This window comes from Electrona antarctica (assembly GCF_951216825.1).
Source record: "Electrona antarctica genome assembly, chromosome: 12".
Lineage (NCBI taxonomy): Eukaryota > Metazoa > Chordata > Actinopteri > Myctophiformes > Myctophidae > Electrona > Electrona antarctica.
Window position 1 is genome coordinate 15602045 of NC_136793.1, and position 13534 is coordinate 15615578.

General features: G+C 46.1%; 1 protein-coding gene across 1 annotated transcript in view; it reads right to left on the bottom strand.

Annotated features, from left to right (window-relative positions):
- Positions 1-13534, bottom strand: part of adgrv1 (adhesion G protein-coupled receptor V1) — a gene marked incomplete at its 5' end in the record, with an annotated part of 297728 nt that overhangs the window by 133711 nt on the left and 150483 nt on the right. The window contains 8 exon segments of the mRNA XM_079516851.1: positions 198-465; positions 836-1020; positions 3065-3487; positions 7368-7613; positions 9917-10091; positions 10472-10592; positions 10902-11183; positions 12278-12987. Coding sequence (XP_079372977.1) covers positions 198-465; positions 836-1020; positions 3065-3487; positions 7368-7613; positions 9917-10091; positions 10472-10592; positions 10902-11183; positions 12278-12987 — 2410 coding nt within the window.

The following is a 13534-nucleotide window of genomic DNA, read 5'->3' on the forward strand; positions in this document are numbered from 1 at the left end:
GTGGGCGGTCCCCTTGGTTTTGCAGGCATGGCGGTTGAGCATCTCAACCAGAGGGAGGAGGGGTCCATGCTTAAGGACATTACCGCCAGTATGATGGCCTCGACTCGTATCACCTAAAAGGTGAGTTGCTTATCACCAAAAAGTGGAGTATCAATAGGCCTTAAGTGTGTTGGAATGAGGCGCCGTCTCCTCCTCACCTTCCCAGCGAGGGCGGTGGTCTTGTCGTTGGTGCGGAACCAGTGTTCGGTGGTGAACTCCATCAGCTGCAGCCGGCGGCAGGCAGAGGCGGTCAGGTTGCCGGGGGTCTCGCCGCCGCTGGGAGGAGGCGGGACCTCCAGCAGGGTGTCTGGGAGCTGGAAGGTGTCTGCGTTGCGGCCCGTGAAGGTGTGGCCGTTGATCTGCGTGGGGTACCAGTGCAGGGCAGAGATGGACAGGTAGGGACACGTGTCCAGGATGGTGTGTCCTCTGGAAAACCATAAGATACCGCACAACGTGACAAAACACTTATTTTGGTTACACTCTCAGAGTTAGAGCCTAAATGAAGCCTAAATGAAGTCAGGTCAAAATAGTTTTTTGGGGGAGAAATGTCACACTTGTCGACAAATTGGCAAATCTGAGGTCGATGACTGTCCAAAATTGGGATGCATTTTCTAGAACCGACACTGTATTCCTATTAATAGTTACCACGATGCAAACAAAATGTTCAGGGTTTTAAAGAAAAAAATACCACTTTTTTTTTCCTTTTTTACAATAATATTTTTTAATATTAATGTGATATTGTCACTAAAATCTTGTTGAAAATGTCTTGCCAATTATTTGGGGGGACCTGACTGACCTTTGCCCTGGCTCTCCGCACGCGACGTGCGTGAGCAGGGAGAAGGCGAAGCGCTCGGCCACTTGTGCCAGTTGGCTGAGCCCCCGCGTGTCTGCTCGGGCAGGGTCGGCCAACGCACACAGCAGGTCGTAGGTCAACGCCCTGGTGCTCTCCGCAAGAGGGGTCCGCTCTGCCTCCGATAGCACCTAACCCACCGGGGAGGGGAGGGAGGGGGAGAGGGAGAAAGGGTTTGACAGGAGAAGCCAGGATGTCTAATGAAATCGTTGTGTGCATGTGAATCCCAGCGCTGTTTACATCTAATGACCTCGGTACATAGAAATACTGTAGGCCTACATATGAGCAGAGCAACTACCTTTTAATTACATTTAAATACATTGCTGCAATTAGTCGCAAAGGTTTTATACCAAGTGAATGAAAAAACTGTATATACAGTTGGAGGCCATCGATATTGTCCTTTTCTTTTTGCTGAGGTTTGCGTGATCTGCGCGAAAGGACAGTTAACCCATTTTGGACGGGAACCCCTTTTGGTGTTTTAAACATTATGTTATAATTTAGCTATTGAAAAATAGCAGATCTACAAGCTCATAGCGCGCCACCGAGTGGCGCGCTACGAGCTTGTAGGTCTGCTATTTTTGAAAAATCGTGAAAATATTTATTTCAGAAAACTGGAGGATTTAGAAGGATTTTTTAAAATTTTGAGGTCAAGCCTAAATGGGTCAAATGATAAGGGACAATATCGGTGGCACCCAACTGTAGTTTCGTAAGATAAGATAGTCTTCCCAATAACGTAACACAGCTCTGTTTAAACATGTCTTCATTTTCCATTTAATTGTACACTGTACACTGTGGATTGTTTAGTTCCTTCGGTAATGTAAAGGTTTTCTCATGTCGATGAAGCTTTTTTGAACAGAATTGTGAGCGAGACAGAGATGGTGCGATTGGGGGAGGGGGTTGTATCTGTAGCTGAGTGGGCAGAGAGTCCGCTTCGGGAATGGAAAGGTCAGCAGTTTGACCCTCAACTCGTCCCACGTCGAAAGTCTCAACATGTCCCCGAGCAACGATACTTAACCCCTCAACGATACTTAACCCCTCGACATCTCCATCCCGCAGAATAGAAGAGTTGCATACAGTTGCTGCCGGGCAGAAACCTCTTATCTCCATATTCTAACTTTTTGTGCAAATTAATTCCCTACTTGATGATACTGTACTACAACATCACCTGTTCTGTTCTTTGACTATATAGAAGTGTCTATTTGTACGTCTCTAAATGTTTTGATGAATTGAACAAGGAGAAGATATACATGCTTGAAATGCGGCTCAAAATGTGACACACACACACACACACACACACACACACACACACACACACACACACACACACACACACACACACACACACACACACACACACACACACACACACACACACACACACACACACACACACACACACACACACACACACACACACACACACACACACACACACACACACACACACACACACACACACACACACACACACACACACACACACACACACACACACACCTTTATTTGAATCCGCAAATTACAATTCATTTTTCAGGGAAACAAATCTAATGGGGTTGACAGTTCATGGGCACCGAAGGATACACATGGCCCCTTCTCCTCCACACAGACAAACTGCCTATAACAGAGCAGTATTTGGCAAGTTGTTTGGCTTTGCCCTTTATCATGCCAGCTATTCCTCCTCGCCTTGTTAGTGACAGTCTTGTGACAGTGTGACAGACGCCTGGAAGCAGAGAGCTCTCCCTGTAGCTACAGCAGGTAGACGCGTAATGTGACAGAGCTCTCCCGATAGCTAGGAAGACGCGTAACGTGACAGCCGAGCCATTTTCAAATTAGTTCCTCGTTCTGGAAATGTCTCGGTTGTCATCTAGGGGTGTACAGGAGATGTTGGCCTTTCGCTGGGATCTGCCAAACACAAGCTGCTAGACTGACACAGTGACAACCCATGCGACTCCACTGACTGACTGACAAAATCTATAAAGTAACTAGTAACTAGTAGTTTTCAAATAAATGTAGTGGAGTAGAAGTAAAAGTATTGGAAATTGGAAATGCTACTGAAGTGAGGCGAACGGTTCTCGAGTTGCGTGGATTACAGACGTACACACGACGTACAGCGACTTGGTGCATTTATAGATTGATAGATGTACTTAGTTACTTCCCACCACTGGTGGGTCTCACCTTGCCCAGAGCGTCCAGCACGGCGGTCATCTGCTCCGGGGTCAGCGTGGTAGCAGTGGACACTGTGCCAACCAGGGCCTGCAGGACCCCGTCCAGCACCGACGTGATCAGGGGCAGCTGGTGCAGCTGGTCCAGCAGTGCCCACACCGCCTGGCTCTCCGCGTCCGACACCAGCGTGACGTTGGCCACGCCGAAGCGCGCGTGCACCCGGGCGCCGCCACCGCCGCCCGAGACCAGCTCCACCTGGAAGCGCTTGGGCGTGGGGTTGGAAGAGGCCCGCTCCGGCGTCAGGGTGACGTCCAGCGAGACGCTTTGCTGGCCGGCGCCCAGCGTCACTTGGCCCTCCTGCGCCAGGAAGTCCCGGCCCGCCACGGCCGGCCAGATCACGGAGGGACCCACCGCCGCCTCGGCCCGCGGGAGCTCCTGGAAGAGACCAGCATGTAGACAACACATTCAGAGTGAGTTATTAAGAGACCAGCATGTAGACAACACATTCAGAGTGAGTTATTAAGAGACCAGCATGTAGACAGCACATTCAGAGTGAGTTATTAAGAGACCAGCATGTAGAACACATTCAGAGTGAGTTATTAAGAGACCAGCATGTAGACAACACATTCAGAGTGAGTTATTAAGAGACCAGCATGTAGACAACACATTCAGAGTGAGTTATTAAGAGACCAGCATGTAGACAGCACATTCAGAGTGAGTTATTAAGAGACCAGCATGTGCCATGTAGACAACACATTCAGAGTGAGTTATTAAGAGACCAGCATGTAGACAACACATTCAGAGTGAGTTATTAAGAGACCAGCATGTGCCATGTAGACAACACATTCAGAGTGAGTTATTAAGAGACCAGCATGTAGAACACATTCAGAGTGAGTTATTAAGAGACCAGCATGTAGACAACACATTCAGAGTGAGTTATTAAGAGACCAGCATGTATACAACAAATTCAGAGTGAGTTATTAAGAGACCAGCATGACACATTTAATAATTAAAAGAATAAGTACAAAATAGCGGAAATTGTTGATCTACAAGCTGGTAGATCTGCTATTTCTGCTATTTTTGAAGAAAAAAAAGTTTGAAAATGATTGGACGTTTTTCAACATGGAAGTGATTGACAATTATGCGCAAAAAATGCGATCATCTCAAATAATTGCAAGTAACTAGGCAATTAAGTAATAATTGTGACAGACCTATTCAGAGTCTGAGTTTTATAGTAAATATATTTTTACTGCTCCTAGTATAGATGATTTCATGTATAGTATTGCATTTTTTATTGTTTTATTATGTCTTGATGAATTGAATACATAGAACCACAATGGAAAGAAGCCCCCAGGGACTATTAGCATTATTGTATAACCGTCTCTGTACTTTTTTCAAACTGTTAATAAAGTAATCAATCAATCAATCAATCAATCAATCATCACTTCGGTGTGTGAAATTCTTATGGGCTCCAATGCATAAGACACATCATGGGCAAAAAACAGACAGACAGACAGACAGACAGACAGACAGACAGACAGACAGACAGACAGACAGACAGACAGAGACAGACAGAGACAGACAGACAGACAGACAGACAGACAGACAGACAGACAGACAGACAGACAGACAGACAGACAGACAGACAGACAGACAGAGACAGACAGACAGACAGACAGACAGACAGACAGACAGACAGACAGACAGACAGAGTATGTTTTGGGACATCAATGTGAATGTGTTTTTTTAACTCATTTAGACCTGAGGCCAATTCTTAAATAAATGGCTTCTAAATATTAACAGTTTTCTGAATTAAATTATCTGAATTTGGCCACAGACTCCCATCTGAAAATATGTTGTTCCAGGGACCTTCCAGAAGCAAGGGTATGAGTTAAAAACGTTCACTGTGAAAGAATATATCAAAGACTTTTTTTCAAAAATAGCAGATCTACAATCTCATGGGTGGGAGGTTAGGGTGGTGGTCACTATACATTTGTGCTATACTTTGCTGTACTTTGCTATTGTTTAAATTGAAATGTGAAGCGCATTCACTTTAAATGTGCTACGCAAATAAAATGTACTTGACGTTTTAATATGGGTGAAGAATTCTTACAGTGCAATATAATGTCTAGACTAGATAGACTCATGGATATTTCATTTCAGATTGTCTTTCAGGCGTTTCTGCATGGCTGTGTGTCTCTGTGTAAGTTGAGCTGCAGTCGGAGCCCACATGGATCTAATTACTCAAGCATGCACGATCTACTAACACAGATGGGGAAAATGAGAACACGCAAACAAGGGTCTGCGTAATTCATCTAACAATAATAAATAATAAACATTGTGTGATCCATCCGTGTGATAGAGCAAACTTATTTTCTATCAATTACACACCCCACGAAGCCTTGAATTTGTGGCTTTTTTTGGTCTCAGAGACTCAAAGTTGGGCCCAATTTTGACCAAGTCTTATAACTTAAGACACGCCAAATAGAGCCCAAAGAGTCTCCTACTGACCGATGACCTGGTCATCCAATTATTGTCTTAGGAATGTGACAAAAGCTACAAAGATCTCCATGAATTCAAGGTTTCATGGGGTGTGTAATTGAGAGATTTAATTGTTTTGGGTGAGCTACTCTTTTAACAGCGTTTGTAGTAGGGCATTCACTTCTAGTCATTTTTACTAGTTGACTAGTTGCCTAGTTTACTAGTCGACTAGTTGTTTAACTACCTATTATGTAAAACATAAAATTAATTAAAAAAATAAACTTTTTTTTTTTTTTTAATAAATATTTGTATTGAAAAACTGTGTACATGGTGACTATAACTATAATCTACCTGATCTTGAGGCCTACAAAATCGGGAAAAAAAACAAAACAAGGTTGACTAGTGGACTAGTAAACTAGTCGACTAGTTGCTTAATGCCCTATGTAGCAGTTATCTATGCATTATCTTCACGTTTTAAACATAGTGCTGTTGCAAGATTAACCTTAGACAGACGTCATAATGGCAGATGTTACACAGTCGCACATGCACACACAAACCCTCTGCTAGACGTCATGATCATAACGTAAAAAAAAGCAAAAAGCAAATACAGCAAAATGCTAACGTTTCCGGTCTTGGGAGGTTATGTAAGTGACCCGTGTGTTGACAGACAGGGTTTCGGGATGACTCCGATCAGGTCAGTGAGGAAGTGTGCGCCGGTGGGAACCCAGGGGGGGGGGGAGGGGTTGAGTCATTCACAGCAGGTCACGCAAGGAAATCAGGTCAGATGAAGATATGAAACCATTGTAGCGTAACGTTCCTTAGCCTCACTGTTCAGCCGTGAAACTGGTCATATATGTAACCTTCTAGGTAAGAGTGTAGAGAGAACATATCCTATTGTGATGACGATGACTCATCGGTCAGACACAGACACAATTGACCTACATTGAGAATTAGATTTTCTACCACAGCGTGTGTAGGGTTGCCTTGAGAATACAGAATCGTCCCTTATTTGGAAGCTTATTAAATGAGTGTGTGGAGTCACTCATTTTTGGGAATAAATCAATGACACTACATCTTACGAGTTCAAACAGCTCATATAATATAATACAGGTTATTTGTTAAAGGGGCATTCCACTCATTTTCAACATTTTACTATGTCATTAATATACCATAGAGCTGTTGTGTGGAAATAATAAAAAGGTCCCCCCATTCTGTGTTTCCTAGAACTGTAATTATCATCATTAACATGGTGATACACATCTTGATGACATCATCAAGATGTGTTTCACCATGTTAATGATTTTTTTCAGACCTCTAGTTCTAGGAAACACAGAATGGGGGGACTTTTTTAAATTATTTCCACACAACAGCTCTATGGTATATTAATGACATAGTAAAATGTTGAAAATGAGTGGAATGCCCCTTTAACCATTTACACCCTCTAAGCCGAAAGGGGTCTTCAATGTTTTTCAGGCCAAGGACCCCTTAGCTGATCTTAGCATTAAGGTTCCATTTGTACACTCTGAGTTAAACTAACTTTGATTTTACAATATGCATTGGGGTCCCAGAGATAGAAATGCCATTAAATAGGGGACCGTAGCCTAATTCAAATCAAACCGGGGGCCCTTAAAAATAAACTGGTTGAAAATCACTGCTAGAGCCATACAAATCTTCTCTTATGGGGGTGCTTGGCATATATATTTTCAAATGGGGTTCCGCAGGCTAAGGAGTATCATTTTGGGCGTCCTTGATATGAAAAGGTTTGAGAACCACTGCTGCAGGGCGTCCACTGAAAGCAGTGTTTGCGTGCGGGTCCTGTGTGACGACGACTCACCAGCGTGCGGTAGCGTACGGTCAGGGCGGAGGCCGCGCCGCCGGCCTGCCTGGCCACCTGGAGGCTGAGTCTGGTGGTCTTCAGGGTGGCCGCCACCAGCCTGGAGCCCACGGAGAAGAACACCAGGCCCTGCGGGTCGTCGCTCTCCACCAGGGTGACGTTGGCGAAGCGCGCCGTCTGGTTGATGGCGGCACCCACGCCCACCTGGTAGATCTCCACCAGGAACCACGTCTGGTCCTCTGGGTCCTATAGTGCCCGACAACAACACACAAAGGGCATGGATGGATGGATGAGTACACCTGTATCTCCACATTATCGTCTCTGTCGGGTGGAAACCTCATATGTCCAAAACTACGTTACGTTTCAGGATTAAAATTCAAAAGCATCAAAAGTAGCAGATCCACAAGCTCGAAGCGCCCGTGGATCTGCTACTTTTCTTCTTCTTCTTTCGTGCATCGTCCAGCTCAGTGTCGCAAAGCCACGCCATTGTCTCTGGTCCCACTTGGAAGAGGCCAGCCTCTGAAGGAAGTCTGTACAGAGGACAGGACCTGCTACTTTGGATGCTTTGTTTTGTGTGACGATATACTATGGTCAAGTATAGGGGGGGAGCCGGGATTCTAACCGCCGACCCATGGATCATTGGATGACCTGCTCTACCTCTTGAGCCACAGTCGCCCCTGTTATAATAGGCCAATGTGAAAAGGGTGCCATTTTGCCTTGGATGGCAATTGGATGATTTGAGGCATTTTGTTCCAAAAATGTGTTTTGCAAAAATCCACCTGTTGGTGACGCTATAACAGGCCAATGTGAAAAAGGTGGGATATATTCCTCAGCCTAGTAGGAAAATCTGTCAAAGATTTCACGTAAATTGCACGCTGCGTTCATGATTTGAGGCATTTTGTTCCAAAAATGTGTTTTGCAAAAATCCACCTGTTGGTGGCGCTATAACAGGCCAATGTGAAAAGGGTGGGATATATTCCTCAGCCTAGTATGAAAGTCTGTGAAAGATTTCACGTAAATTGCACGCTGCGTTCATGATTGGAGGCTTTTTGTTCAAAACGGGCCAATCCTGCAAAAAAAGCCAATGTTAGCCAATTAGGATGGAATCTGAAATATCGGACAGATCCGTCTTGAACACATGACTATAGAGATAGTGTGTAACGAGTTGCGGGATCTTTGGACAGAATCTGGAGGAGTAATATCAACAAATGTGTTTCAAAAGTCGGCCTCCTGGTGGCGCTATAACAGGCCGTTCCGGAAAATGTCATGTTGGCATCCAGGGAGTGTGTGTGCAAAATTTGGCATCGACCGGGTTAACGGTGCCGGAGATTAGCTGGTAACAGACCGATGGACGGACGGACACACACACACACACACACACACACACACACGGACGGAGTGCAAAACATACTCTCTCCCCATGCCTTCGGCCTCGTGGAGACAATCAGCTTAATAAATAAGACAAGATAAAAGAAAAGTGAAGGAAATAGAAGAAAGGAGAAAATATGAGCATAATTTCGCTATCCTCTTCAGGTTGAATTGAGAGCGTATCGCAGTACTTTAAGAAGGGCCCTCAGATCTTGTCAAAGGAATAGAGGGAGATAATCCCATTTTCCAGAGATTATTGGCAGGGCCATTGTGCTTTATTGTACAATACAGAGACAGAATGGAGTTCTACAGGGATGAGGTCTTTTTGTGGGCTAAAATGAATGTACTACTGAGGTTGCTTTTTACGCCCTTTTCTCCCTAATTTTGTTGTTATTCCAATTCATTCCCACACACATTTAGAGAGATTGCCGAGTTCCGCAATGTTTAAATTCCGACAACAGCTCCATAATTCACAGGTGAATTACAGTATGTCAACTCATAGCACACAAAAATGTTCTCTTAGGCTTTTGGTGTTTACCGGTGGTAAAACAAAAGTAATGCAAACTTACATTCAGGTTTTAAGATTAGAAACTGTAGCCCTCTGGGAATCTAGATTCAGTAAAGAACGTGGGTCAACTAGGGCCGTCACAAAATGTGGGTCAAAATGATCGGAAATAAAATCGAATCGTGAGCTAAAGGCCAATACAACTATTCGCAACTCCTTGCAACACAACAGTTTTCAGGCAAGTCCACACCAATGCGACTCCTTGCAACAAAACAGTTATGGGGATAATGGTTGCAAGCAAGTACTTGAAAGTAGCTGCAAGAAGTTGCACTGGTGTGGATTGGCCTTTTTAGAACGGAAAGTAAAATTGCTGTCAGTTTGAATGGCACCTGCTGTTTGACGTAAAGCAAAGAGCCACTAGATGGCAGAAGTGGAGTTTTTTTGTTTCTCACTCATGCATGTCTGTCTACATCTTGAAAGTGTTTGAAAAATGTTGATGAATAATTAAAATGTCTTAACACAAATCTTCTCTTCTGGGGCCTCCCTTGCACACAGTTTCACACATTTTCAAATTGAGGGTGGTGGGGGGGGATGGCAGCCAAATATACATATACATTTGGGTGGTCCATGGCAGAAAACAAAGTTTGAGAACTTGACAACTGTACTGTGAACCCACCTCATCTTGTCGGACCCCCACGGTGAGCACACAGAGGACCTCTCCCCTTCTGCACAGCACGGACCCAGAGGTCTGAAGGAGCTCCTGGGTCAGGTTGACCCCGTCGCTGCTGACCAGGGCCGGGGTCAGCGCGCTGAACGTGGCTCTCCAGAACACCTGCACGTCCTCGAAGGCCCTGCATGCACACAGAGGGACACAACAAACATCTGTTACAAATGTTGTAACAGCAACGCTTTGGTTATGAGCCGGCGACATCGCCGTTTTGATCAAAAAATCTATCTGGGAAAAGAATCTGAAATGAAAGTGTTTTCAAATTTCAGTCAACATTGAAGTGGACAGAGGGGAACCTTTTCACTGACGGACCAGTTGCTGTTTATCGATTGCCTAGCAACGGAGACTTATCCAGACGGTGGTCTGGACAGCGATCTCGCTGAATCAATTTAGAAAATAAATCGTTAAAGTCGTCCTTGGCCGTCGGGTCCATTGGGAAAAAGGTTGTCCCTGGCAGTAAAATGACTGTAAAACATGAATTCTATTGCTAGTTTGATGCGTCACCTGTTCTCCTGCCTCTGCAGGTACAGCAGGGCGGTGCGGTTCTCCTCAGAGTCCTCGTCCAGAACCTGACCCACCAGAGAAACCAGACTGAAGCCCAGGATGCCGTTATGGAAGTCACTCCCTGAAGTCAGGCATGGGCGAGAGGGGCAGAGAGAAAGAGGGAGAGAGAGAGAGAGAGTGAGGAGAAATTGTGAGAGAGGGAGACCGATTCATTCTGAGAGGAGCGATCTTCTCCCCTCAATATGTACTTTGCTCTGCCAATCTAATCATCACTATGTGACGATCAAAACATTGTGTTTGTGTTCACACAAACAGACAAAGATGGGCATAGGGGCTAGTGGCCCTCAAAAATGAAATAAATAACAAATCTTAACACTGAGGATTTGACTGTGACTGTTTCCATCTGCATTTCTTTGGGGTTTCTTTTTACCGTGGATTATGATTTTGGCAAAGGCCCCGTAGCCCTGCGGATCGTCGGGACCGCCGGCGGCGATTTGCGCCCCGCCCTGCGGGTGGCTGAGGTAGACGAAGAACACCTCCTGGCCCTCGGGCTCCGAGTCGTCCAGGATGACGAGGGTGACGTCGGCCTCGCGCTGCCCGGCCCGCAGTGACACCACGCTGGACAGCAGGTGGAAGTCCTGTCCCTCCTGGGCCAGCGCCGTCCCGTTAGGCTCCAGGCTGAAGGGCAGAGGGGAAGTGGCCGTGCTTCCACCTAGAACACCACCACCGCGATAAGAGGCACAATTCAACCAGGAACACTTGAGCGTCATAAGTAGATTTAACCATTCATCACAACAAATGTAATAGTTAAATATGGAGTGTTGTGATCCTGAACTTAAGCCTCGCCCACAGCTGTTGTATGATAATAATGGGGGAGTGGTCATTGGAGGGGTTAGGGTTATGATGTCACTAAAGTGGTATTTCGACTGGGCCTTTTGACTCAAAGGCTTTCAGCTTTTAGGAAGAAACCAAAAATACACATGTAAGACATATTTGAATATTCTAACCACTCCTGGGGGTCTATTAGAGTAATGTTAACTACAGAGATATACAAAACAAAAAAATCACGGCACTACACCTGTAAATTCGATTTGTTCCCTAAATTTTGATAAGCAGCATGCTAAGCTACATCAGGGAACGCAGTTTAACATTACAGCCACAGAACATTGAATTTGGTTTAGAGCGATGCAAACATTGCATTTCAGTTTACTTTAGAGAGACATGCACACGGTTCATTTGCAAGTGTGACTCGCGGCAACCTCACCGGGATGAGATTGTCAAAATATGGCCATATATTGACATTCCCATATATGGGGAACGGCCCCTGGTGATTAAGACAGATGCCTTCCTATGCTGGCACGCCAACATGATCATCAAGCCGGTCACAAGCCGCCATGCCATGATCCAGTACCTCACCAAGTACGAGCCCTCTGATAGGAGGTCACAGAGAAGTTGCAGAATCGCGACAACGCTAGGTCGAGCAATGCATTTGCCAAGGCACTGGTCGGCTCTGTGGGGATCGCGACTACATATATGCCCATATATGAAGATCCCTGATAATGTCCCGTGATGTCACGAGGCATGACCATATAAGGAGGCATGGGTGATGCAACGAACAAACGAACAAACAAACAAAGGGAAAATGCACGATTCCATAGTAAATGCGACCTACAGTCGCAATTAAGAGTGGGTAATTGCATCAAGTCCAGCTGTAAAATCAGAAGTGCGGCAAATAAAAAACACCAAGATATAGTACAGACTCTGGCAACGAAGGCATGCAGAACGAAAGAATAAACGAACACACACCTCCGTACGCCTGGACGCGAACCCTCACGGTCCCAGCCACGCCGTCGGACCGTCGGACCCTCAGGACCACCCTCCTCTCCTGCTGGGTGGCCTCGTCCCGGTCCTCGGCCGTCTGGACCAGGCCCGGTCCGATGCTCAGCAGCGTGACCCCGCTGGTCACGTTTGGGCCGACGACAGTCACGTCCGGACCGACAGTCGTCGTCCCATCTTCTGGACCGACCGTCGTCCTCTCCTCCTCCGGACCGATGGTCGTCCCGCCCTCCGGGGTGACGGTCGGAGGACCGACGGTCACGTTTAGGCCGCCGTCGCTAGCCCGGACGGTGACCGTGGCGATGCTTTGCCGGGGCTCGAGGCGGGGATAGGTGTCGTCGGCCAGTGGCACGAGGTCACGGACGTCCGTCAGGTTGACGTAGAAGTGCTCGTCGGGCTCCGGGAGCGAGTCGTCCAGTATGGACAGACGGAGCGATGTGGCGGTGTGCGGCGGCGAGTCGAAGACCAGCTGGTCGCGCACGCCGACAAAGTCCTCTCCCGCGGCAGCGCTGCCCGCCACGGTCTCATACCACAGGGTGGTGCTGTTGCTGCGTGAGCCGTAGAGCCGCTGGACGTACAGCGTTATGGTCCCGATGTCCTCTTCGATGACCACGCGGCGAGAGTCCGCCGAGAACTGGTACACTCCCAACGGCTCCACTTCTGCCACGGTGTAACCTCGTCTACACACAGATATGGGACATCAGGGACTGGGTCATTTTTGGGCCCTAAATTATTATGTTTAACCCATTCAGGCCTGACGTCGAAATTTAAAAAAAAAAGTTTTCTAAATCATGACAATTTTCGGAAAGATTTGAGGCACATTTTAACGATTTTTCAAAAATAGCAGACCTACAAGTTCATAGCGCGCCACTCGGTGGCGCGCTATGAGCTTGTAGATCTGCTATTTTTCAATAGCTAAATTATAACATAATGTTTAAAACGCTAACGCTAACGTGACATGGATGCGTTCCAGGTCTCAATGGGTTAAGACACGTTCATAACCATTCAAATTATATCTCAGTTTATTAGTGTGGTTGCCCTAAAGGGCAACCAGACTATTGTAATTGGAACACTTTCTTTTTATTTTACTGGAGTAACCTTTTTTTTGAAACGCTACTCCTCCCACAGTTTTAACTGTACGCACTTGACCCATATGTCAAATTGACCGGCTTCATCGGGAAGGATGTGCTTGTATTTTTTTAAGAGAAATGTTGTATAGTTTAATTG